The 26,508-nt window shown below is 58.0% G+C and overlaps 2 protein-coding genes across 8 annotated transcripts; both read right to left on the reverse strand.

The window, feature by feature from the left end:
* Positions 1-3,947: 3,947 nt before the first annotated feature.
* Positions 3,948-9,976, reverse strand: CTDSP1 (CTD small phosphatase 1). 6 transcript variants are annotated; one of them, XM_032402377.1, is made up of 7 exons: positions 9,834-9,976; positions 8,250-8,398; positions 7,736-7,837; positions 7,568-7,624; positions 6,846-6,938; positions 6,535-6,720; positions 3,948-5,932 (listed from the first exon to the last, which is right to left on the reverse strand). In XM_032402377.1, the coding sequence occupies exons 1-7, from the start codon at positions 9,898-9,900 to the stop codon at positions 5,804-5,806; spliced, it is 783 nt and encodes a 260-aa protein (XP_032258268.1). In that variant the 5' UTR covers positions 9,901-9,976; the 3' UTR covers positions 3,948-5,803. The 6 variants fall into 6 exon arrangements, with proteins under 6 accessions (XP_032258268.1, XP_032258259.1, XP_032258254.1 ...); XM_032402368.1 differs by having other exon boundaries at positions 7,736-7,840; XM_032402363.1 differs by having other exon boundaries at positions 8,235-8,398.
* A 1,790-nt stretch (positions 9,977-11,766) lies between these two features.
* On the reverse strand, positions 11,767-23,633 carry SLC11A1 (solute carrier family 11 member 1). 2 transcript variants are annotated; one of them, XM_032402390.1, is made up of 15 exons: positions 23,489-23,631; positions 22,558-22,691; positions 21,586-21,708; positions 21,189-21,308; positions 20,311-20,417; positions 19,797-19,867; positions 19,396-19,463; positions 19,070-19,225; positions 18,255-18,413; positions 17,096-17,185; positions 16,845-16,964; positions 16,252-16,401; positions 15,743-15,816; positions 15,184-15,337; positions 11,769-15,040 (listed from the first exon to the last, which is right to left on the reverse strand). In XM_032402390.1, exons 1-15 carry the CDS (start codon positions 23,493-23,495, stop codon positions 14,930-14,932), a joined length of 1,644 nt encoding a protein of 547 aa, XP_032258281.1. In that variant the 5' UTR covers positions 23,496-23,631; the 3' UTR covers positions 11,769-14,929. The 2 variants fall into 2 exon arrangements, with proteins under 2 accessions (XP_032258288.1, XP_032258281.1); XM_032402397.1 differs by lacking the exon at positions 16,845-16,964 and having other exon boundaries at positions 11,767-15,040; positions 23,489-23,633.
* Positions 23,634-26,508: the final 2,875 nt, after the last annotated feature.

The following is a 26,508-nucleotide window of genomic DNA, read 5'->3' on the forward strand; positions in this document are numbered from 1 at the left end:
TGGCTCAGATGGTTAAGCGTCTGCCTTCGGCTCAGGTCACGATCCCAGGGTCCTGGGATCGAGCCCCACATCGGGCTCCTGGCTCAGCGGGGAGTCTGCTTCTCCCTCTCCCTCTGCTTCTCCCACTGCTCATGCTCTCTCTATATATATATCTCTGTGTCTCAAATGAATAAATAAAATCTTTAAAAAAATCATTTCCAATTTCTTTATTATGGTAAATGTCAAATATATAGAAAAGTGTAAATAATAGCGCAACAGTACAATACTCAACACTCAAGGATTCAAGAATTAATGGAAGTAAATATACTTGAAGTAATTTGCAGATATCATGATACTTGAGCCCAAAATATTTATCACACGAATCCTAAGAATGAGGGCATTCTCCATAACTATAATATGATTTTCACACCTGAGAATATTAACAATAATTTCTAACATCATCTGCTATCCTGTCCATAGTTAAAATTTTGCCAATTTTCCCACAAGGACTCTAACAGCTGGTTTTATTGACTCATGATCAAATTCGGATCATGCATTTCCTTTGAGTGTGATGTCTCTTCAGTATTTTGTAAATCTAGAACAGTCGTCCAACTTTTTTCCTGATGTTGACTTACCCGGGTCAAGGACACACGTCTTGTCGTATGTTCACATTGTGGGTTTGTCTGAGTCTTTCCTTGTGTATTATTTAGCTTGTTTCTCTTCCTCTAGTATTGCCCACAAACTGAAAGTACATCTAACGTCTTGATTAGGTTCTGTAAAGGCACATTCTGCCCTTTGCAATCAGAAGTCATCCCAGAGTGATGGTTTGGCACGAGAAGCACGAAAGTTTTAAATTCCTTACTTACCACTTCTTACTTCTTCTTTGATAATATTCATTCTGTAATTACTTATTCAACACCTGATTTCCCCACCGTGTCTGTTTAGCTCACTGCTGAACCCTAGTGCCGGGTACATGGTAGGCGTGCCATGAATGTTTGAAGGAAAGAAATGGAATTTATGATTTCTATCTCTGATATTATATTTAGAAAGCTGTGTTTTACATTTTAAACTGATTTTTATTTTTTAAAAAACTAATAAATATGCCTGCTAAAAGAATTCAAATTAGGGGTGCCTGGGTGGCTCAGTCCTTAAGCGTCTGCTTTTGGCTCAGGTCATGGTCCCAGGGTCCTTGGATCGAGCCCTGCATCGGGCTCCCTGCTCGGCGGGGAGTCTGCTTCTCCCTCTCCCTCTGCCGCTCCCCCCTGCTCGTGTTCCCTCTCTCACTGTGAGATCATCCTATATCTGCTCGAATAGTTCCATCTCATTGTTTTTCAAGACTGCATGGTATTCTCTGCTATAGATATAGCAATATTTATTTAACTAGTCCCTTACTGATGGACACTTAGGTTATTTCAAGTGTTTTGCTATTACAAACAAGGATGCAATTAACACCCTTATACATACAAGTCTAAATGTACATACATTTTATACACAGCACAAATTCCTAAAAGTGGAATTGCTGGATCAAAGGGTATCTGCACTTAAAAAAATACTTTTTTAAAGATTTATTTATTTATTTGAGAGAGAGAGAAAGCACGAGCATGGGGGAGGGACAGAGGGAGAGAGAAGCTCAAGCAGACTCCCTGCTGAGCAAGGAGCCCCAAAGGGGGGCTTGATCTCACGACCCCAAGATCATGACCTGAGCCAAAATCGAGTCGGATGCTTAACGGATGGAGTCACCCAGGCGCCCCTCAAAAATAATTCTGATAGTGTCAAATTGCTCTCCAAAGAGGTTGTACCAGCTCACACCCCTGCCAGCAGTGTTTTATTGGGTGACTGCTCCCCTGCACCCTCTACTCCTGTGTGTGTAACAAGCAAAGGGTGAATATCTGCCCATACCAGGCTCCCATGAGATACATTCTCACAGCTGACATCTCCAAAGCCTTCCTCCCTCCCAGCCATCCCTGCCCCCACCCCCAAGCCAAGAAGCCACAGCGTCCTGCCAAGTTTATCTCTCCTCTCAACATCCATCTCTTCTATCCTCTTCCTGCTTCACTCTGCCCTGGCCTCAGCTCAGGCTTCCGCTGCCCATATTTGGGACCACGGCTGTGGTCTCCGCATGTGGTCTCATGTCTCTGTACCCCTGGTCGAGGTTCCAAAATCCAGCTGCCGCCTTTGAGCACCGCCCCCACCCACTCCGCGTTCCTCTATGGCACCCACTGGGCTGCCTAAAGAGCTGCACTATCTGGCCCCTCCTGCTGTCTCCAGCACCATTTCCCACCCTTCCTCCCTCGTGTGCCATTCCAAAATTCTCATTTCCCATACTCCCTACTGTGGCAGTCCCCCCCCGCCCCCCCCAAAACGTTCTGCTTCCTTCCTGACGCACCTCCTCGCTTAGGCCACCTTTACCTGAATTGCTTCTCCTTCCCAAACTCCTCTGAGCCATAAGGCAGCAGGAAGCATTTTCCAAACCTCCCAGGCCATCCCAGGTGGGCTGAGGCGCCCCCCTCCCCATGCTCCCCACCTTCCGTGTTCTCTCTCTCTCAATCTCTCACACTGCGTTTATTGCATTTCAGGTTTTATTTATTTAAAAAAATATTTTATTTATCCATTTGAGACAGAGAGCGTCAGTGCAAGAGCAGAGGGAGAAGCAGAAGCAGACTCTCCGCTGAGCAGGGAGCCAGACCGGGGGCTCTGGGCTTGATCCCAGGACCAGGAGATCATGACCTGAGCAGGAGGCAGCCACTTAGCCATCTCAGCCACCTAGGCGCCTCGCATTTCAGGTGTCTTTCCCAGCACTGGGGTGTGGATTCCTTGAAAGCAGAGGCATGGCCCAGTCATGGGGTGTCCCTGGGTCCTGGCATCGTGCCCAGCACACAGAGAACGCGGATACATGTGGTTGAGTTGAACTCCATGTGGGTGAAGGCTGCGTGGGTGGTGGTGGTGGGGAGAGACTGACTGTGGTCTCATTCAAAGCTGGGAACCCTGGTGACTCCCTGGTGTGTCAGGGCCCCTGGGATGCAAATCTTGGGGGTAACCAGTGTTTACTGGGAGAGCAGGAAATCAAGCAGTACCCGAGGGAGGAGGAAGGCGGAGGCAGGGAGGGCTGAGTATTTACCCTGCCCCGGTGGGCTCCAGCTCAGAGTGGAGCTGATGGGAGCTGTGGGCTTCTGTTCCCGGATCACACACGCTGCAGGTCCCCCCCAACACTTAGGGGACAGACCAGCATCTGGGGCGCGGGGAGGCCGACTTGAGGCTGGATTCACAAGGTATGGGGATGAGGGGGAGTGAAGGGGCAAGGTAGGCAGAGCTGGGGGGACAGAGACCAACTTTGGAAAGGGCAAATCTCCCTTCTGTTCGGTGTGTTTATGTGTATTGGGGGGGAAGACTGCCCCCTCCCCCCGCCCCGGAGATGGGTGAATGATGCTGGCCCCCATCTTTCCAGCCCCCGGGGTGGGCGGGGGAGGGGCAGGCTGGCGTCACCGAGGACAGAGAGGCCTCTAGCGGCCACCGAGGGAAGCAGGAGAGGGCGGGCCGGGGAGGGGCGGCAGGGCACTTCCTGCCAGGGCCTGGGGCTGCCCAGTTTTGCAAAGGAAGTGCTGCCCGGGCCGGAGGGGCGGAGGCAGGAAGTGGGCCGGAGGCTCGTGCAAGGGCGCGGCCGGTAGGTGCTGAGAGGCCGCCGAGGGCCGGGTGGGGGAGGGCGGTGCGGAGGGCAAGGGGACCGAGCGCCTGCCCACCTTCTCCCCGGAGACCTTGACGCCTCGGCCTAAGTTCTTCCGTTTGGAGCCGAACTTGGCTTCCCAGGAACCCGCCCCGCCCCCCAGGCCCCGCTCGGGGGCCGCCGGAGCCCCGCCCCTCTACCCGGGGACAGAGGCCACACCCCTCCCGCCTGCAAATATCGTCCAGGGGCCTCCCCTTGGGACGCAGCCCAGCTTTACTTTACAGCTACTACTAGCGAGCCCTCGGCGTGCAGGCATTTAATCAACTCTGCAGAGGGCGTTTCTCCATTTTGCAGGTCAGGTAACTGAGGCTATGAGAAGCAGAATAATCAACTAGTACAGCGGTGCAGGCGGGGCCGCTCACCGGGGGGCGTCGACATCGCACTTGCACGCTTGAAGCCCCGGGGCCCTAGGGCCGCCGCTCCCTTCACGCTCCCCCGCAAAGGATTTACTGGGGGGTGTGGCCTCATGGGACACACAACCGCTCCCCGCTTCAACGTCCCCCCAATGACCACAGAGGCAGCATGGGGGTCTGGCGTTCTCTTTAGTTCTCGGCATACTGTGGGGCTCTCAGTCAGAGAAGGCACTTAAATGGGAAGGTCACCCTATTCAGGCCAACCTTATCCTCCCTCCCACCCCCAGTTCTCGGGGGCGGAGGGGCAATGGTATCTCCATTTGACATCCCCCCTTGGCACTGGTATGTGGGTCCCCTTAACCGTTAAGCCCTGGGGAGAGCCCAAGGCCTTGACCTCCAGACTCTCAGCATTTTGGGGAATGGGTTCCAGATAAAGAAGTCAGAGCTGGAAGGCAGGATGTTTTGAGAGCTGCCCCCAGCCAGCAGGGGGTGAGGCAGAGGGCGACAGGGGGTGGGTTGGCACGGGGGGGCGGGGGGCCAGCTTGGCCAGGCTTCCTGGAGACCCCCAAGCCCCGCAAGAAGGGTCCCACCTCCTACAGCTCCCCTAAAGGCACCGGTGAAGTACGGAGTGGGTGGGGGAGGCCCCGGATCGGGTGCAGAGACCCCTACACACTCAGCTGGTGGGCCTAGCACAGCGCTGGGCACAGAGAAGGTGCTAATGTGTTTTGAATGAATGAATGAGTAACTGGAGCAAAGAGGATGTGAGGGACAGAAGACAGGGCTTGGGGCCCCTTGGCCCAGCCTGTTTCATTCAGAAAATAGCAGTTTAAAAAATGTAAAAATCCTTTCCCTCCCTCCCCACAATTTATGGGTCCAGGAAAGGGGTGAAGGAGGGGGTCTCTCTCTACCCCGAACCTTCCCTCTCCCCTTCCCCTAAAAATCTATATACACATATACATATTTATATGGCACCACAAAGGGGTCCTGCCTCCACCCCCACACTAGGAGCTGGGGGAGCCAAGCCCCAGGGCCTTGGGGTGGTCAAGGCAGATGTGAGGGGTCAGGGCTTGGTGTGGGGAGCAGCCTTCGGCTGCTGATGAGCCTAGAGAAGCTGGACTCTGGGGTCCCAGAGGACACACACCGCTCCCTTCACAAGTGGTAACAGATCTTCTGCCCTCCCTGCCCTCCCAGGCAGAGACTGGTGGGGGCTCTATCAGTCCCAAGGGAGGAGGTGGGAGATTGTTTCCTCCTGCTCCAGCCTAGACTGCAGCCATCTGGAGACTGTTCCAGGCCAGAGCTGACCCGATCACGGCCCTGGGAAAACAGGGCAGGGAAAAGGGCTCTACGCAAGGCACTTGGGTGTCCACTGTTCCCAGGCTGGGGGCCCAAGGCACGGGACGGCAGGAACCCTGCCCCTCCCCGAAGTAGAACCAGAAAGGGCCAAGGGGCCCAATTTGGCAGCAAAGAAACATGGCAGCAGAGAGAGAGAGAAAGGGGGAGCGGCACACAGGGCCCCACAGATCCCCCGAGGAGGAGGAGGAGGTTCTAAGGCACTGAACAGGGACCCGGAGGCTCATCGCCCTTGGTGCAGCCTGCTGCCCGTTCACAGCCTGGCCGGGCAGGTGGGGAGGGCCCACGTCCCCGTGACGCTGAGGGGGTAGCAGTGGCCGCTGGGTTTTCTTAAGGCAAAGTCCACGTGTGAGGGGTGTGGGCCTTGGTCAGGGGCAGCTCCTGGCCCCAGGGCGCCTCACTAGCTGCCGGGCCGAGGCTGCCTGAGCACTGAGTACACGTCATCCACGCGGCTGAGCTGCTCGAAGAAGGGCAGCAGGTCGTGAAGCTCCGTGTCGCTCATGTTGTCAAACCAGGAGGCCACTGGTACCTGGGCGGATGGATGCGGGGCAGTGAGGAGGGCAGGTGGCTCTGGGTGCGGGATGTCCAGACCAGCCCTGAGCACCCACTGCTTGGTGGGCCACCCCCCGGAAACCCCTGACCCACGGTTTTCAGACATTTTTGACAGCAACCCACCGTAAATCATATTTACACATACAATAAAGTGCCAGTTTTATAAAATACTTAGCCTTATTGTGTGCAAAGCACTCCAATATCTTCTATTCTATTTTGTTGTTCAAAACTCCAACTAGGACCCCCTACATTATTTCTGTGACCCACAAATAGGGCACAACTGGCAGTCTGAGAAATTGAAACTGCTCCAGTATGCAACAGGGCCCTCCGCCCCTGGTGGGCGCCCTCCCCCTACAAGCACGGGGATCGGCTCGATTGATCAGTAAGGTATGAAACGCAGCAGCGGGTGGATGAGGCTAGGGAGTGGCAGGCACAGGCCACCGAGGGCCAGGAGGAGGACCGGGAGGGCACCAGGCCCCGGACACCACCCAGCATGGCAGTGGGGAGGCCAAGGAGGCTCCAGTGGCTAGACCCTTTTCTTGGCTCTCGGCCCTCAACCCGGTCCTGCCCGGCACTCACGGCGTTGTCTGGATGGAAGACGTAGGAGGCGGGCGAGTTGTCTAGGATGAGCACCCGCCGCAGGTCTCGGCCCAGCCGGCTCAGGTCCTTCACGTAATTCCCCCGGTGGAAGACACAGGACTCCCGAAACAGGCGCGCCCGGAAGGCCCCCCACTTGTCCAGCAGATCAGCTACTGGGTCTGCATACTACAGAGTGGAACACGGGTCATCTGGGGCCGAAGGTGACCCAGAGGTCCATCCAGCTGCAGGATGGAGACGGAGGGGAGGCAAGTGGCCCCAGGAGCCCTTCAGAGGGTTGGGGGGGGGCTCACCTTGGCCAGGCTGGCGGTGAACAGCACGCACTCAAAGAGCTCGCCCATTCGCTGCAGGAACTCGTCCACGTGGGGCCTCTTCAGCACATAGACCTAGGGGGTGGGCCAGTGAGGGGACTGCTGGCCCACAGGCCTGGGCAGGGAAGGGAGGGGCGGGGCGGCTGAGGAGGGGGAGGAGGGGGGAGCAGAGCAGAGGGGCACAGGAGGGAGGCTGGTCCCAGGGCCTGCGGGCTCCACTTGGCCAGCCGGCCGTTCCAACTGTCCTTCCAGAAGGGGATCAAAATGAGCCTCCAACTTCTAGCTTCAGGTCCTACCTCATGGGGAATCACTAATCCCCTGTCCCTCCCCCACCATGGCCTTAGGCAAATGTAGGGGCCTGGGGGCAGCCCCCTCACCCCAAGGCTGCAGGGCACCGGCCCCCGAGCCAAGTAATGGAGAACAGGCTGGACAGCACACAACCTATCCTGAATTACTTGAACTGGGTCCCGGGCAAGGTGGGGCAAGGGGGTGCCGAGGAGGAACCCCACTCCCTGCAGGCCTTGGAGTTGGGCCAAGTCCCTGAGGGTCTGTGTGACCTTGGATGCAAGTCTCACACCCTCAGGGGCCTTACATTCCATCTCTATCAAAGTCCCACCTGGGGTGCTCAGGATTGGTGAGAGGAGCCTGGGGTCTGGAAGGCAGATGCCAAGCCCGCCGCCTCCCCCCCACACCCAGCCCCTCACCTGGTGGACCACCCCATCAATCTCCACAGGGATGATGAAGTCGGCGTTGTTCACTGGCTGTGGGGGGAAAAGGAGCTGCTGGCGCGGGGCCCGCAGAGACCACCCCCCCCCAGTCCAGGGCAGGCCCCCTCAGAGACCCGGGGCTGAGGGCTGCTGGGCAGGGCCCACCTTGAAGGAGCTGTGCACCAGGGTCTCGTCCAGGTCGATGACCACACAGATCTTGTCCACGTCCTGGGCCTTGGCTTCTGGGAGCAGGCACTGGACTGGGGTCTGCTGCAGGGATGGGTGAGGTAGTTGGGGGCACCTCTCCTAAGGCCCCGTCATTTCTCCTACATGGGTCTTCCCTCCCCCAGCCCTCTACCTGGGGAGACACAGGGGTGGCAGGGAGAGACCACCGCCTTCCCAGCTTTGCCCCCTGCCAACTGGGGCCTGGGGCAGGCTGCACTTCCCCACCTGGGAAGCCAAGGGAGAGAAAAGCTTCCATCTTATAGGAGAAATCCAGACTTCCCTTGGCTGAAGGGCCCTCACATGGGTGGCAGTCTTGGGGCATTCAGGGCCAGGCTGGGAAGGCCTGGGAGGGAGGGTGCAGGGTTTGGGAGGGGGCCTTCCCTATCTTACAGGGCCTGCAGACTGGTCATGCCCAGATGCCCGCCCCCGCAGCTCCCACCTGGCCAGCACGCACCTTGGGGACAGCTCCGTTCTCCTCCACCAGCAGGGGTGCCCCACTGTGCGCAGGCAGGGCCTCCCCATCGTCCCGGCAGACGCAGCAGAAAAGCGAGTGGAGGATGCCCCGGCTCCGGGGCTTCTGAGAAGCTGCTGACTTCTGGTCACCTGAAGCAGGGAGGCCCGAAGTGGGGGTGTGCACACGAGGCTGCAGAGTCGTGCCTATGTACCCAGGTGCGAGCCCCTGTGCTGAGAGGGTCTGGCCATGCCCCCTTCGCTCAGGGAGATACACCACCGTGGCTCCAGACCCTCCTGACAGCCTTGACCCCAGGCCACCTCTCTGGTACCCACAAATCCTCCTAGTGTGGGCACAAAGCCACCCTCATCCAGCAGTGGGCTGGCTGGAAGGGGCCCACGGAAAGTGCTTTCTCTTTGCTCCCAGCCTTCATCACTCCTGAGGGATCAGCCCCACTGCGGACGCCTCCTGACACCCACCTTACCTGAGTAGCCCCTGCTCGCTGGGGCCCCTACCGAGGAGGGCTGGGGCCGGGGGCCCTGCTCTCCACTCCCGCCCTCCTCCCATCCTTTCCGCCCACGTGGGTCCAAAGTCCTTACTAAGGCTGGGCGCAGAGGCTGGGAGTGGGGGCCTGGAGTCGGTGTCCCGCAGCCATCTGCCGGCCCCGCCTCCTCCGCCCTCGCCCCGCCCAGACCTCCGACCTAGAGCCCGGCATCCGCCGCCTGATTGACGGGCCCACCCTCCACCGCCCCTCTACCGGGCCCCCAGCCTTCGGGCGGAGCTAGGCCCAGGCCAGAGCTGGGCCGACCCGGAGGGGCTTCCTAGCCTCTGAGGTCAACACCGGGACAGGGAGGGGCAGACGCCCAGCCTAGACCCTCCAGCCCCCGGGGGCCCGGCCGAGGCAGGCGGGCGGCACCGCTCACCGGGTCGGTGCGTGTGTGCACAGGCCCGGCGCCCAAGGGCCTGCAGCCGGGGCGCCTGGTGCTAAGCCCGATGCACGGGACTCCCCGCGGGTGCGCTAGCGACCCTTAGAAGTGGCTGCCCCACTCTTGTGCCTCTCAGGGGCTCAATGCTTCTATGCGTGACGCGGAAGTTTGTTGGGATAGTAGCTGTGCGTTGGCGGGAGATCCTTCCAACCCTCCCCAGCCCGCTGTCACCTCGGCGCCCCCTCCGGCGACCCAACCAGACCGCGGCCCGGGGCGGAGCCTCAGCGGGTGGCCTGAAGGCGCCCTCTTCAACCCCCCCATCTCCCAGCCTCATTGGCGCCAATGGGGGGGAGGGGGTGACTGTCGGGCAACGCGCAACGCTAACCCGGGAGACCCGGAAGGAACCCACTCTCTATCCCTGCCTCAGTTTCCCCCCCTCGAGCACTCGGGAGCGCCCAAGTGGCTCCAGGCCCCGCCCCGCGTCTCGGAGCCTCGGCGAGTTCAAACTCTCTCCCCGCTCCCTCTCCGGCTGGGAGCTTTGAGCTCAGCAGTGGCGGGCGCCCGGGGCGGCGGCGGCGACTGACCTGGGAAGGGTCTCGGCCCCCTCCTCCTCCCATCCCGCGGCGCCCCGGCTGCAGCCCCCTCCGCGCGGCCCCAGTACCTTTGCCCCGTAGCGGGCCCCGCGCCTCCTCCTTGGTGATCTGAGTAATGACGGCCGAGCTGTCCATGGGGCCGGGCGCGCTCCGCTCCGGCCGGACTCTGGCCCGGGCGCCCGGCCTCCCCCCCGGCTCGGGCCGGAATCGGGGCGCGGGGGGGAGGGGAGGGGTGGGAGGGAGGGATCCCCGCGAGCTTCGGAGGGGAGGGGAGCCAGGTTCTAAGGGGGAGGGGGAGGGAGGGGGCGCGGAGGAAACTTTGTTACAACATGGAGTTTCCTCCCCGCGAGGCGGATGCAAACATGGAACCCGGGCGCTGTTTCAAGGCTCCCCCTTAAAAGGGCAACGGCTTCGGCGTGACCTGGACTCGGCCGCGGCTTTCATCACCGCTGGGGCCGGCGCGGCTCGGCTCTGGGGCCGGGAGGCGGGCCCCGCCGGGTTCCTGCCGCGCTCCAGGGGGCGTCGCCTCTCTTCCTGCCGCCCGCCCGCGGGGCCGAGCCTCTGCGGCTGCGTGGCAGGACCAGCACCCGGCCCACAGTTCCAGACAGCCGAGCGCCCGGGGCCAGGGCCCGCCCCACCCGCCCCGAGCGCCCACGCCGGGGAGTGCCCGAGGCGGCGCGGCTCCACCTCTGCACTTCGCGAGCGCCAGAGACTAGCCGCTTCTTGGTTTCCTCATCTGGGAGACGGGAATAACGCTCTCTGGTCTGCGAAATGGGTCTTCAGTGGTTGCAGGGCCCGCCTCGCAGGGAAGTCCTGAGCGAGTGAAGGTTCTGCCGGCTCCAAAAGTCTGTGCAGATCCGCAGAATTGTGCTTTTGACCAGACCAGGACCGTCAACACCCACCGCTGTTTCGGGGCCAGGTGACCCGGATCTGTAGGGCGTGAAAATTACAACCCCCTGCCCCGGAATGCCTCCTGCGGACCTCGCCCAATTGCCCCATCGGGTGCTCCGCACGTCCGCGCCCACGGCAGGGCACCAAGCCCCTATGTGCCTCAGGGCCTTCGTGTGCGCTGTTCCCTCTGCCTGGAAGGCGCTTCCAGCCCCTTCACGGAGCCAAATCCCACGGACCTCTACGACATGCCACCTGCTCCAAGAGGCCTTCCTAGACCCTTCCTCTACTCCCCACGCCGGGCACGCTGTAATTATTGGGGCGGGGGGTCATGCGGTGTCCGCACGCAGTGGGCGCTTAATCCCTGCGGGCCAGATTTCTGACGGTGGGGGCGGCCACAGACATCAGCTGTTTGTACGATTTTATTTTTTTATTTTTATTTTTAAAGATTTTCTTTATTTATCTGTCAGAAACAGAGAGAGAGGGTACACAAGCAGGGGGAGTGGGAGAGGAAGAAGCAGGCTCCCCGCTGAGGAGGGAACCCGATGCGGGACTCGATTCCAGGACCTTGGGACCATGACCTGAGCCGAAGGCAGACGCTTAACCGCCTGAGCCACCCAGGCATCCCTGTTTGTACGATTTTAAACACCCGTTGCACTTGGGATGTACGGAGAACACGAGCTGGCGCGGGGCCCGCGTTTCCACGCGGATTCTTCTCGAGGGAAACTCCCGTGTTATGCGCCGCGAGGTCTGCGGGTGTTTTGTTCTGTTTTGTTTCTCCTGTTTCGGAAGTTCTTTCCATTCTCCTTACTATTTTGTGTTCACAGTTTAAAAAATAATAATAACGCCAAGCCCTGACAAACACGCCTCAGCACTTCCTTCCCCCGCGGGGCCTCGGTGGCGGGGCGGAGCGGGCGCGTCCTGTCCCGTCCAGCCGCCTGGTGCGAGCGCGGCGCACGTCCTCCAGGCCCGGGGCGGGGTGGGTTGGAGGGGGACCCGGGGAGGAGAGAGGCCCCGGGGAGGGGAGAGGCCCAGCGCCGGGGCTGCAGGGCGGGAGAGCGGCGCCGGCCCGAAGGCGCGCCAGCTGCTTGCCCTGCGACGGAGAAGAGAGGAGGCGGCCCGGGGCTGGATGGGACTCGCTCCACCCCCACCCCCCAGCCCCCCACTCCAGCCCCAGGCCGGACCCCGCGGCCGTCCTCCTGCCCTTCGGCGCCCACATCGCCGCCAGCGTTGCATTTAATCCTAATAATCGCCGATGTGTAGCTAGCGATTCGTCTGCGTCCTGCTCTGGCTGCGCCCCCTAATCTCGTTCACTCCTCAGAACGACCCCCTTCTTCTCCCATTTTCCAGATAAGGAAACTGAGCTCCGAGAAGTGAAGCGACTTGACCCAGCCTTCGGCGAGGGTAGAGGTGGGGTTCTGGCCACCAAATCGAGACCCCCCCCCTTCAGTTGAGGCCCGGGGCGGGGTGTCAGCTTTATCTCCGGATGCCCAGCTTGCACTGACCCCAAAAGGAAATGTGTGGGGGAGGACTGAATGAACCCTGGACTCACCCCTGGCCTGAGCAGGGCGGCTCACCTTCCTCTCCTTTCCTTTCTCCCTCTCTGAAGGCTGAAACCTGGCCCGGCTGTCCCCTTGGGAGTCAGAGTAGCTGACCGAATGGATAGGGCACCGGGGAGGGTCGCTGCCCACCCCCGGCCCCATCCCCCTCGCCTCGCATCCCTAACATCAGCCCCCTCCAAGGCCTCCTCCCCTGGGAGACCTTCCCAAGCTCCAAGGCCTTCGAGGGGGACCTTCCCCCAGGGAGGGGTGGTTACCAGGGAGTCAGGAGCCGCCCCCACCCCCACCCCCGCAGAAGCCGGCGGAAGTGTTCTGTAGGGTCTCGGGGGTTCTTTGGGCTTTCTCCCTGGGAGGGGGGGGCAGTGTCCACACCCAGCCGCTACCCCATAACTGCACTGCCCCAGCAGCTGGAGGTCACCTTACCCACAAGTTCTTTTTCTCCTGCATCCCAGGAGGATCAGATCAGGCGGGCTGTGAGTACAGAAACACCAGGACTCCGCTGGGTTCTGACTAGCAACCGTGGACAAGTCTCCTCCATTCAGCACCTCAGCTTCCTCATCTGCCAAATGGGCTTGCTAGGAGCCCAACCCAGGCAAGTGAAAGGGGGGGGGGGCTCAGGGCAGAAAGGGAGGGTGTCCTCCTCAGACCCTTGGGGAGAATCCAGGTGCCAGGCCCCCTCCCCGCTCCCTCCCTCTAGGAAGAACCAGAGCTACTAGGGGAGTGGAGGGCAGCCCCTTGTAAGGGCTTCCTGCCCAGAAATGACTGACCTTGGCCTGACCTCATTGCTAACCCCTTGCCCAGGCCCAGGGTAGCCCCGTAGCTGATCCTTTGGTCCCTTCCCCTCCCTGCCTTCCTTGCACCCACATTCTCAGTGGCCGCCTTAACTATTCAGATGCCCGGCCTGCTTCTTCCTCTGGGCTCCCCGGTCCTGCTCTACAAGATCCAAGAACTCCCCACAACGTCGCATGTCTCTGTTTTGCACACACCTGCCCCCCGCTCCTGGCAGGTTCATTCTCTCTTGGCTGCCCTACCCCCTTCTCCATTCAGCTTTCAAAATCCTGTTCAGGAGTTACCTGCTCTGGCCCTGGCTTCACTCTTTTCCAGGTGTGCCTGACACACACTTGGGTTGTTCCCTCGCCCCACTGTTGAGTGATTTGCTGTCACTTAACGTAGCTGGCTCCCCCTACTGGAGTGTGAGCAACTTGAGAGCTGACGTCTTTAATTCGGGACTTTGCCTCCCTCCCCCACTTCTAGCACAGGGATGGCACCCAATTAATAGTGAATTGATGGAGAGGGGTGTGCCGGGGTACAGCTGGGGACACCTCCAGGAAGCTGGAGAGGAGTATGGAAGATGCCTCTTTCTCCAGTATCCGGCCCCCATCCATTCCCCTCTTCAGCTAGCGTGGGTCCCACCCTCTCCAGGGCCAAGCCCAGAAGAGGCTACAGCGGCCTTTCAGCTCAGGTGCTGTACCCTCTCCCAACCGTTTCTCTGGTTGGGCCAGACCTGTCCCATCCCGTCCCTCCTTAAGGGCCCCACTCGCATCGTTGCCCTTTTAAGAAAGAGGAAATTCTTCTCATAAACAAGCACCCCAACCAGAGCGCGGAGCTTGCCCCTCCAGATCCTGGGCAAACGGGGGTGCTTCCAGACACAAGGCCGGCTCCCGGCTCAACCCCGGGAAAGGCCTGGCGGCCCTTTCTAGCTACCGCTCTCCGCAGCCCAAAGGCTGGGGTCCGGGAGACCCGAGGCGGCAGGAGGAGGGACTTGGGGGAGCCTAGAAACAGCCCAGGGAGCGTCTGCAAAGTGCAACTCCTGCACCGGGCGAAAGGGTGCCGGGCGGCTCCCAGCGGCCGAAGGGGTTCCCCCGCCCACACAACTCCCCCTTCACCCCCCGCCCCTTCGCCAGGGCGGATTCTGAAGCCCCAGGGCGCGAGGCTCGAGCGCCCGCCTCCTCCTCCCTGGCCGGGAGGGGTGAGGCCGCGGCTGGGAGCGAGGGCGCTCGGGACCGTCCCTGCCCCTAGGGGGAGCTGGGAGTCAGAGCGGAGGGAGCATTAAGAGCGCGGCGTGGGAGTCCCGGACGCCCGGTCCCCTGGGGAGCTAGCAAATGAATTGGGCCTCCGAGGCACGGACTCTTGGGTTCCACGACCTGGTGCCCGAAAAGGGGACAAATGCGCCTCCGTTTTAGTGCCTGGAAAGTGGGTTGCGGGTGGAACAGAAAGTCTGAGGCTACTCTAACGGAGTAGGAGCGAACTGACGTTCGAGTTGAGGGCTGCTTCTAATTGTTCGAGGATTCGTGCTTTCCCGGTTTCTGCTCTCCCGCTCTTTTGGACGAGAAGTGAACTAGCATTTATTGAGCATCCATCAGACTATCCTAAGCGCCAGTTTGGAACCTGTGTCCCGCCCCCAACTGGGTCCCTCCATCGGTCACTCCTATAGGTGCTCAATATTTTTGGAGTTACTATTATTTTTAAGTCCCAAGTGTCAGGCACTGTGTTAAAGTGCTTTATATCCATCGCAAGGTTGGTGTTGTCCCCATTCTACAGATGAGACCACTGAGACTGGAGGTTAATCACTTGTCCAAGCTAGGAAACAGCAGGTTCCTATGGAACCCAGGTTGGCCTGCCTCCAAAACTCCCACTCCATCTTGCTGCCCCCACACACTCCAGCAGGCCAGTCTGCCCCAGTCATTCCATCCCCCAGCCAGGCCCTGGGTGGGAGTTCATCCAGAGATCTTCCTCCTCTCCTCCTCTTCAGGAAGCCCGTACAAGAAGTGTTGATGGGAGCTGTGGGCCAGAGGGGTGGCTCCATGGGCAATGAGACAGGTCCAGACCTGGGAGAGGGCTGACCGTGAGTCCAGGAGAGAACAAGACCTCCCAGGAAGCCCTGGTGCACCCCCTTCCCCCAGTGCCCTCCATCCTTTGCCTCCTTTCCTTGCCTCCTCCATCCCCAAGGCACCCTCTGGCCCTACAGTACCAGATAGGTGGTGAGACCCAGGTAGACCACAGCCAGGACAGCTACAAGGACGAAGTAGGCCGGGTGGGAGAGGCTGGGCAGGTAGATGACCACGAAGTAGAGGTTGATGGCACAGACTAGCGCCATAATGGAGGTTGTGATGGCCTTGCTCAGCCTAGGGGACAGGAGGGAGGCTCAGGACGGGCTGCATCTCCTTCTCTCCACTGCCCCAAGCCAGCCTGGAGGAGAGTGAGGGGATACACAAAGCCACCTTCTCCGGGCTGTGGGACCTGGAGCAGACCCCTTGCCCACTTCTGTTTCCTGGGCCCTCCAGGCTCCACACTGGCAGGATTTGGCAAGAGCAGAGTTTGAAGTGAGACGATGAGGAGCTCAGGCTCTAGAAACAGCCTCCCATCCCCAGATTCCAGTCCTAGTTCCCTACACTTGATAGCTGGGTGACCCTGCACAAGTTCCTTAACCTTTATGAGCTTCTCTGGATACTGGTAATTCCTACCTCTGGGTGGTTGTGAGGATCAAATGCAGAATTGCAAGTCCAGCGTTGGGGATGGGGAGTACTCACCGGCCATTGGCAAACTCCTGCATGAGGGCTGGCATGCTGGTGAAAGTAAGGATAGGCAGCACAGCAAAGGGAAGCTGGGGAGAGGCAGGAGGATGGGGCTGAGGGACCCTGCCCTCACAATGCAGCCAGAAGGGAGGAGTGGAGCAGGGTTCTAGTCTTGCTCTGCCTGTGTGCCCTTGGGCAAGTCCCCTAACCACTCGGAGCCTTGGGTTCTCCACCCTGTGCCTTCCAAAGTTGTGAGGCTTCTAAGCAGGGGAAAGCATCTGGGGGCTCTGGGCCCAGGCTGCCTGAGTTTGAATGCCAGCTCTCCACTGGTCACTTAACTGTGTATATCAGTTTTCCAATCTGTGAAATAGGGACAATAGTGGTTCCTCTGGGGATTGCGTGAGCCCTAAAGGCAAGGTGTGTTTAGAGGAGTGTTAAGGGTGGGGGGCAGGCTCCATATGGAGGATTGCTGTGGTTCCTGTATAGCTCGGCCGGGGCAAAGGTGCTAGGGACCACGGGCTCACCAGCAGGCTCTGCAGTACGTTGAGCAGGTCGTTGAGACCTGACAGGTCTTTCAGGTCCCTGAAGACTGCCACGAGCACAGTGGGCAGGATGGCGCAGGAGCGAGTGAGGAGCACGCGGGCAAAGCGTGACCACCGTAGCTTCAGGAAGCCCTGGGTTGTGGGGTGGGCACCTTGGTGGTGGGGTCAGGACTAGGGATTCCAGAGGAGGGATCCTCTATCGTCCCTCAGCCCATCTCGCACCAGGGGGAACCCCCTATTTTTCCATCTCTAAAATGCGGGCAGCTCTGACTCTAGTTGGCGGAGAAAGGATGGATGAGGAGAAATGGGGGGGGGTTCCCCCCACAGCTCATTGCTTAAGACTAAGCTTTTGGGGAAAAGGCTCCTATTAGTCGTGGGTCTGCAGGCTTGAGCCAGTAACCTCACTTCTCTGCGTGTTTTCTCATCGTTAAACCGGGGTGGGGTGGGGGGGGGGGCGGCTTACAATAGCGCCCTCTGGGCTGCTTTAAGGAGCAATGAGGCTGGTATCTGAGCCCCCAGTGGTGTACCCATTGACCTGGGACCCCTGGCCCTTCCCGGCCCGCCCCAGACCCCACCTCCATCACAAACTGTCCCGCGTAGGTGCCGGTCATGGTGGAGCTCTGCCCGGCCGCTAGGAGACCCACGGCCCAGATGTAGAGCGCAGCCGGGCCGAAGACGCAGCCCAGAATCACGCCCTGCAGGGCGGGGTGTGGTGAGACCTGTGGCACCGCCCCCTCGCGCAGGCTCCGCCCTGAGGTGGGCGTGGCCACGAGCCCGGCTGGGGCTGGACTATTCGCTTCCACGCCCTCCCCTGCCTGGTGCTTACTCCTTGGTAAATGTCCACCTCCACCGTAAGGTTGTTCTTGGGGAAGATCTTGGCGTAGTCGTGGAGGCTGCTGTTGGCACAGACGTTGAACTGTGGACACCGGGACAGTAGGAAGGGGATGTGAAATGCACAGTTTCAGAAAATCAGACAGCCAGGCCTTGACCAGGGGTGGAAAACTGGTGACCCGCGGGCTGAATCCGGCCAGATATATTTTGCTTGACTAACGAATGTTTTTCCTCTGTGATGTGAATTTGTTGCCAACATCTAAAATTGAGGAGAATTCACCCAGGAACCCGGTTTCCAGGGCTCTGTTGGGTTTGTAAGGGCTAGCATTACCACAAAGGGGCGACTGGTTGGCAGTGACCTAAAAGTCTCCTCTCCCTTACACTGGACCCACTTACCACAGCCCTGAGACTGCCTGGTCTTTAAAGCCACAGAGCAAGGCAGTGGCAGTGCCTAAGTCCCCGGAGGCATGGCCAGTCCTCCCCCTGCAGTGCTCGGCATTCAGAAAGCACCCACACCTGGCTAGCAGTTGTTAGAGCCGCGTGACAGAGACCCACTCAGGAAGGAGAGAGGCCCAGGTCCCAAATCCCAGAGAGCCAGCGAGGAGCTTGGTATCATTGGCTGCTATATCCCCGGGGTCGAGGCACTGCCTGATCCCTAACACATACTCAGTAAATCTTTGCTGGATGAATGATGGTTTATCTGCTAACAATGAAGATGATCAGGAGAGAGGACTCAGAGAAGAAAAGGACTGCTTGAACAGTCCCAACTCTGTGCTCATGCTCAGGCAGGCACCTACTCCCAGAATGCCCTCCCTGCAGTTCGCTGGACAAATCCTGGCCATCCTTCAAGGTACAGCTGGAATGCTGGGTCCTAGGACCGAGACTCAGCTCCTCCCTCCCAGTCACCTCCTTTGGATGTCTGTGCCTTGCCGCCCCTGGGGTGGGTTGCCTGGGGGGAGCCGTGACTCCCCAGCAGAGTGGGGAAGGGGTCTCAGCCAGAGGCCCGGTCACAGACACCCTCCTCTACCAGTGCCGGAAGTGCAGGACGGACACTCAAAGGGCTCAGATGCATTGCCTGGTGTCCCCAGCAGAGCCTGCAGGGCTTGGGGGTTGGGGAGGCCGGCTGTGGCTGTGTGGGGAGGTATATATCTCACCGCAGCCTCGTTGGTTTGCTGGTAGAAGGCCTGCCCAAACACGGCTACAACAAAGAGATTGATGAAGAAGGAGACAGACAGGGCGATGGTGGATTCAATCAGGAAGTACATGTTGGCTTCTCGGATGTCCGTCCGGCGGGACCGGTCTATCTCTCGAGACTAAGGAGGTCAGAGGGGAGGAAAGAGCCAAAGTTCCTCAGGGCTCCCCCAACATTCTCCACCCTCACACTTCCACCTATGTTCCCTTCAAACCCCAGTTCTTTCTAAAGCCCTCCCCGTGGCAGTTTGGGACAGGCCTTGGTCAGCTGACACCCCTCCTGCATGCCCAGTTATATTCTGCCTCAGGGCCTTTGCACTTGCCATTCCCTCTGCTTGGAATATCTTCTCCCCTGATCTTCCTTCCCATCCTTCATGTCTCAAAGGTTACCTCCTTACAAAGGCCTTTCCCGACTACCTTTTCTAAAGTAGCTCCTGCTTAGTCATTCTCTATCATATTTCTCTGTTTCCTTCCTTCAAAGCATCTTTCACAATCTATGATTGTTTCCTTTACCTGTTTACTGGCTTTTGGTCTGTCTGCCCCACTAGAATACAAGCCCCAGAAAGGCAGATGACTTGTCTGTCTTTGCATCACTGACCCCTGGCTCCCAGCACACAGTAGACGCTCTATTACTACATATTGGATAAGGAAAGAATGATTCACTTCCCGCCTAAAATTGGGAAGGCAGGAGCCAAAGGGGCGGGGCTCCCGGCTTGGAGGCGGTGTGAGCGGGAGCGGAAGGGAGCAGGCATCTCTCCGTCCCCTCGCCTCGGCTCACCTTCACCAGGGCCGAGTGCAGGTAGATGTTGTGAGGCATGATGATGGCGCCGACGATGCCCACGGCCTGCAGCAGCTCTGGACGGCCGCAGCCGGGGCACGAGGGCAGGAGCAGGCCCTGGAGAAGCGCTAGCTGGGCCGGCCGCGCCACCACGTACTGTGGGGAGACGCCTGGTCGGACGGAGCCCTGGGCCGCGGTTCCCACCCTCCGTCCGGACCCTGGCCGCTAGGGGGCGTGGCCAGAGGCCGCGGCTCCCGCCCCCTCAGCTCTGCAAGGGGCACCGAGGAATGGCCTTGGCGGAGGGTAATGCGGCTTTGGCTTCCCACCTCGTAGCCGAAGGTCAAGGCCATAATTGTAATAAGCAATCCAAAAAAGGCTTCCAGCTTCCGCAACCCTAGTGGGAAAGCAAAGGATCACAACAACAACAACAACAAAAATTGGAACGTAAGCGATTATTAATGGCTAATACCTTGGGCACTTTGTTCTAGGCACCGTGTCAAGGGCTTCACAGATATGACCTCAGTGAATCCTCACCACAGCCCTGTGACGTCTGTGCTATTATTATCCCCATGGTATAGATGAAGAAACCCACCTCCAAGTAACTTGCTCAAGGCCACACAGCCAGAGGGAGGGGGCTGGGAGTCTCTGTCTCCTCTCAGTACAGCAGAGCATGGTTTATACACTCACTTGTTCCCCCAACCCGGTCCCCTGTGAGGGGCACACCCACCGTAGTTGTCAAGGAAGAGGAAGAAGAAGGTGTCCACGATGGTGATGAGGACGCCGCCCCAGAGTGGGATTCTGAAACCGGAGTGGCCAGGGTCAGCCCAGCCTGGTGCAGGGGTCTGGAACTCCCACCCCCAGGGCAGGTGACTGTGGAATATGGCCTCCTGGGAACAGGGACCCACGTGGTGGCCCCAGGCAGCGAAGGGAGAGAGGAGCGGGAGTGTGTTGGAGCGGGGGAAATGGCACAAAACCCAAGGAAGGGCCCAGCTGGGTGGGGGACCAGCCTGGGGCTGCAGTCCCCAGGCCTCCTGGCGAAGCCCGCCTGGCGACCGGTGTCTGTGTGACTTTAGACGAGTCACTTCACGTTTCTGGGTCTCAGAATTTCAGCATCTCTCAGATGCCCCGCTGGGGGGCAACACAGCACAACAGCTCTAAGTCAGAGGGGACTGCGGCGTGAAAGGGACTCGGGGAAGTATGAGGCCCTGGACTGGAGAGGTGGGGCCCATTGGGGGCAGTACCGTCCAGCTGAGAGCAGACTGAACGCGATGGCCGTGCCGATGACCTCCTGCATGTCCGAGCCCACTATGGCTAGCTCGATGGTCAGCCAGAGGAGGGTGCGGGGCACCTGGGGGGAGGAGGTGACTCTTCACCAACGTTGGGCCAGTTGTCCTTGATGTCCCATGGCTTTCCGTACCCGGCACTATCTTGTTGGGCTGACGGCCTGCACGAGACCCCTGCCGGCCTCGCCCGCTGGCTTCCATTTAGGTTTTGTAGGAAACAATTAAGGGAGATGGAAAGGCAGGGAGAGATCATTTCCCCCCCCTACTTCTAGTGGTGTTCCTGGCAGTGGTGCCGGCACGGGCACCAGGCAGCCTGGGCTCTTCGGTATTGGTGGCCATTTCGACAGTGGTGGCCGGGCTTCCAGAAGCTTGGCAGCAAATGATGGCCCTTGGGCAGCTGCCCAGCAGCTTTCTGATCTCTGGGTAACACCCCCTTCCCTTGCTCCTCCAGCCCTTCCAATACCTTTGTGACTGCATCCCTGCATTAAATACCTTTGAAATCCCTTGTGGCATGGTTTCTGTTTTCCCGCCCGGACACTCACAGCAGGGAAGTCCGTCCACCCCAGCCAATGACCATCTCAAGCCAATGCCTGCCTATTTTGCACCTTGGGCAAGTCACTTTCCCAGGTTTCAACGTCCCCTCCTGTAAAACGAGCAGGGATCTCTAACGTCCCTCTCAGTCTGTGCGCTATTAGTTTGAGCCTCAGTCTTCCCATCTATCAAATGGACTTGTGAGGCCCCGCTTGAGATGATGTGTTTATTTGATCATGGACGCTGTAAAACTGTTTGGGGTTTGGGGTCTGTGGGTGCTCCCTGTCCAGACCCTCCAAGCTCACCTTAGGGTAGTAGAGGCGGCAGACCTCGCCCAAGTCCTTGCCTGTCACCGTGCCCAGCCGGGCAGCAAGCCGCTGACAGAGCAGGCCCAGCACGGTGGCCCACAGCAGCACCCAGAGCAGCTGCGGGGAAGCAGGGGGAGGCCTTCAGTGCGGGGGGTGCTGCCGCTGGTACCCCTCTAACCAAGCACACCCCCTGGGGAGAGAGTAGAGGAGATGGAGGGAGAAGACCAACACTCCCCCGCACACACACACTCTGGCAGGGCAGCCCTGAGGACCCTTTTCAGGCCCATTTGAACTTGATGCCCGCTCCCCCCAGCACCGGCCATGCAGTCCACTCTGGGGAAATGTGGCAAGTTGAGGGGTCTCCGCCCTCCCCCGGGGGCCCCGACTCAATCACTTTGAATCCAGCCACGGCACCAGCCTGAAGATCTGACTCAATGTTTCCTGGGTCCAGGAAAGCGATGCTCATGAGGAAGCCAGGCCCCGTGAAGGCCCACAGCTTCCTCAGGCTGAATGTGCCCTGTGGGTGGGAGTGAAGCGAGGAGATGCTGGGGAGAGGGGTGGTAGCAATGCGCCTTGGCCTGCCCCCCAGCTGAACCCCCTCTGGGCTCATCAGCCCAGGCTGTCTGGCCCTGCCTCTTCCTTTCCCCCCCCCAATCCCGGATCTACCACCCCTGGGGGATCGTGGACGGCGTGGGGTGGGAGGAAGCAACAGGATCTGCTGAGTCATAGTGGATCTGCTTTCTGGATCTGTTCAATTTGGCAACCGGCTTACAACTGACCAGTCCGCCTCAAGCTTGCCCTGACTCAGCAGATACTCAGAGCTCAGAGGGGGTCTTTTCTGGGGTCAAGCTTCCCTGGTCCTGCTCCTCCTTCCCCAGTTCTTTCTCAAACCACAGTCCCTCCTCTCTGGAATCCACTGAGCCTCTGGTCTCCCCACCCCATTCCAGGGCTAGGCCTGGCAGCCTGAGGATCTGCTAAAGATTTTGGAAGTTCAGGCCGACAGCATCCTAGAAAACAGCCTGCAATTCCCGTCACTTCTCCCGATGCCCTCGAGCCTGTCCTTTCCTTTAGTACTACAACAAATCCTTGAGGCTCCAGCCTGAGCTCCCCCCAGGCCCCTTTCTGTCTGTAAGAAAGCTGGGATTCATTCAGAAAGCCGCTTGATCATTTTTAGACAAAACCTGAGCCCCCCAGCCAAGTGCTAAGGATGGAAGCAGGAGAAGGGCAGTCGCCATCGCCAGTCACTGCTGCTCAGAGCTGGAAGGGACTTGCCATGGTCTTCCGGAGCCCTCTTTCCCCCAGCCTGTGAGATCTGATAGCATGCTGTCAGTCCCGAAAGACCCCAGGAAGTTTCCAGCATTCCTACCAGTTTTGTGTCGGGGATGGGGATCTTCTCACTCAGGTAGGTTGTTCTGAGAGGTTCTTGCTGTGGCTCTGAGCTGGGTGGGCTGGAGATGGAGCCATAGTTGGGCCTGCTTAGACTTTGAGGGTTCTTGTCACCTGCAAAGGGCCCCAAGGAGGCATGGTGACTGACTGGTTTCTTTCTGGTGGCCCGAGGCTAAAGCCCTCTGTTGTCCTCCCCCACAGCCTTCTGGCAAAGTGGAGAAATTAAGGCCCAAGTAAACAGGAGCCCTTGGCTCCCATCTTGGGTCCATCACCTCCACCCTTTGACTAAATGTTTCAAGATTTAATTAAATTAATTAATTTGTTAATTAATTAATTTTTTTGAGAGAAAGAGCAAGCATGCCCAAGGGGGAGGAAGAGAGGGAGGAGGGGGAGAGAGAATCTCAAGCAGATTCCACGCTGGGCATGGAGCCCAACTTAGGGCTCAGTCTCACGACCCTGAGATCACGACCTGAGCTGAAATCAAGAGTTGGACGCTTAGCTGACTGAGCCACCCAGGCGCCCTGACCGACCAAATGTTTCAGAAGACATGTGGGAATACAGCTTCTAGAATAACTCTCCTTCCATGTGGGCACAAAGATTCCCAAATCCACATCTCTCCTGCCACAAAGGATGCAGAGGGGGACACTGGACTCTGAGGAGGGCATACTGATGCCCATGTGTAAGCCCCGTGGCCTCACTCCTGCCTCCTCCACCAGCCAGGTGAACTCCAGGAGCTCCAAATGCACAGAGAACAGACAAAGGGGACGTTATGCACTTGGGGATGCAAAGAGCCCAACCCCAGACTGGTGTCTGGAATTAGGTAGAGACCAAGATACCCATGGGGGATCAGAGGGCTCCTTTGCCTCCTCCCAACCCCCCTTTAGGACTCTGACCCTGGAGGGGCTACTCACCTGTCATGAGGATGGCAGACTCAAGCACTCTTCGTGTGAGTGGGATGTTAGCAGCCACTCAGCAGACACGCTCCCTCTCTGAGGGCTGGAGCATGTCAATGTGCAAGGCCACGCCCTCCTATCCATCCTCAGCTGATCTCAGCTGTCCTCACATACATTGTGAAACACTTTCCAGAGGCAGAAGTGGCCAGCTCTGGCGGAAGTCTCGATGACCAAAATGCAGGAACTTTGTTTCCTCCTGGCCCGAGGCCCACAACACTTTTGACCCCCTTCCAGGTGCCATACATTCTGTGTCTCCCAAGTTAGCTCTGATTTCAAGACATTTCCTGCTGCTTGGGTGTTCATGTCCAGATCGCATGCCCACACACAAGCAGTCAGGCCCTTCTCTTCAGTCTGGAGTCCCCAGCAATGGGAGTCCTGATGGCTAGCAGGACTCAGTTTCCTATTGAGTGCCTCAGAGGAGAAGACCTTTGGGCACTGCGACGGGGACAAGCCCTGATGACTCAGGCCAAGGAGAGCTACCGAAGAATGAGGCACTGGAACTCTAGTCCTGATTCTGCCACTGATTCACTTGAGATTGTCACCAGGCCGTCCCTTTCTCTGAACTTGGTTCTTCTGTTACATGAAGGGCTCAGACTAGCTAAGAGGTCAAAAGAGTAGGTGCCCAAGAAGGCCAGGCAGGTCAGATAGACTAGGAGACAGGTGAGGAGTAAAAAAAACAGTGTCAGCTCAGTGTTCAACGACGAATGATGCCAAGCCTCAGTATCAGTGGGTAACAGGGAGTGGTGGAGATGTAGCAAAACAAAGGACACATACGCTGTCCAAAGGGGGCCATGCCTACAGAGTTCTAGCCAGTTGTCACGTGGGAATGTGTGCCCACTGTCACCATGTCTTCTTATCTGTCAAGGATATTGGAAGATGTTGAGTTTTGTTTTGTTTGTTTTTTTTTAATTTTATTTATTTATTCATAAGAGACAGAGAGAGAGAGAGAGACAGAGACAGAGACAGAGGGAGAAGCAGGCTCCCCACTGAGCAGGGAGCCCAATGAGGGACTCGATCCCAGGACCCTGGGATCATGACCTGAGCTGAAGGCAGATGCTTAACCATCTGAGCCACCCAGGTGCCCAGGAAGATATTGAGTTTTATGCAACATATGCCTCTTGAATCTTAGGCTCAAAAAAATTGAAAATATTGTATAATTTAAACAAAATATTCCTTTAGGCTAGCTTCCACTTGAGGGTTATCGGTCTGTATCTGGATAAATGGGGGGTAAGACTCTTTTCAGTTCCTGATTGCTTCTCCTTGTCTGTCCTGTGCCCCCACTGCTTCCCTCCCTTAGGGTCTTCTTCCCATGCCCACTCCCGTCCTCTATCCTGTGGCCTTCCTTTTCTGCCAGGAAGATTCAAAACCAATCTTTGGGGTTTCCAACGCCAAGGTCTGAAACCTCAGGATCCAGGGAAAACAGGTGCAAGCTCTGGGGCCCAGCCCTGAACAGGGATATGATGTATCCCCATGTTGAGTCAAACACTTTAGCCAAAGCTTGGGATCTGGATGGGGGGAGCTGGCAACCAATTTCCTGGCTCCTCATGGATGGGGGAGGTTGGAGGGACTGGAGAGGAGGTGGTGCGGGAAGAAGAGTGAATGATAGGTCATAAGGGAGAGAGGAACATCATGGTTTGTCACTGTGCAATCCAGTTGTTCAGCGTGCTGACACTGTCTCAAATTTCCCAATCACTGCCTTGGGCTCATGTGGGGTCGGCTGGGGTAGGATGTTGTGATGATTAATTTTATTGTCAATTTGGCAGGGTCACAGTGTGCCCAGATACTTGGTCAAATATTCAGGGTGTGTTGGTGAAGGAGGGTATTTTTTTTTTTTTTTTTTTTTTTTAGATTTTATTTATTTATTTGACAGAGAGAGACACAGCGAGAGCAGGAACACAAGCAGGGGGAGTGGGAGAGGGAGAAGCAGGCCCCCCGCCGAGCAGGGAGCCCGATGCGGGACTCGATCCCAGGACCCTGAGATCATGACCTGAGCTGAAGGCAGACACTTAACGACTGAGCCACCCAGGCGCCCCAAGGAGGGTATTTTTGGAGATTAACATTGGAATCCACACGCTGAGTACAGCAGATTTCTCTCCCTAATGAGGGTGGGCCTCATCCAACCAATTGAACAGAACAAAGGGCTGAGTAAGGGAGAGTTCACTCTCTCTGCCTATCTTTTTTTTTTTTTTTAAGATTTTATTTATTTATTTGACAGAGAGAGACACAGCAAGAGAGGGAACACAAGCAGGGGGAGTGGGAGAGGGAGAAGCAGGCTCCCCGCGGAGCAGGGAGCCCGATGTGGGGCTCGATCTCAGGACCCTGGGATCATGACCTGAGCTAAAGGCAGACGCTTAACGACTGAGGCACCCAGGTGCCCCTCTCTGCCTATCTTTGAACTGAGATATTGGTCTTCTCTTGCCTTCAGGCTTGGCTGGGACTGGAACTTAGACCATTGTCTCTCCTGCTTCTTAGGCCTTCAGACTCAGACCGGAATTACATGTACCATCAACTCTCCTGGGGCTCCAGCTTGCAGACCTTGGGACTCCTCAGCCTCCATACTCATGTGAACAGTTCCTTAGTATCTACCTATCTATCTGTCTGTATTTTCTATTGGTTCTGTTTCTCTGGCGAACCCTAAGACAGAAGTCTTCCTCTTCGCATCTTTTGTGGAGTTTTACCTGGACTCAGTAAGTGTAATTAATTAATGAGGATGGAGAGAGATTGTTAAAAGTTGCTCTTTCCAGGGGCGCCTGAGTGGCTCAGTCGTTACGCGTCTGCCTTCGGCTCAGGTCATGATCCCGGGGTCCTGGGATGGAGCCCTGCATCAGGCTCCCTGCTCGGTGGGAAGCCTGCTCTCCCTCTCCCACTCCCCCTGCTTGTGTTCCTGCTCTCGCTATCTCTCTCTGTGTCAAATAAATAAATAAATAAAATCTTAAAAAAAAAATTAATGACTGATCAGTACCTGCACAACCTCTACC

Source organism: Phoca vitulina, unplaced genomic scaffold, assembly GCF_004348235.1.
Source record: "Phoca vitulina isolate PV1807 unplaced genomic scaffold, GSC_HSeal_1.0 scaffold1, whole genome shotgun sequence".
Lineage (NCBI taxonomy): Eukaryota > Metazoa > Chordata > Mammalia > Carnivora > Phocidae > Phoca > Phoca vitulina.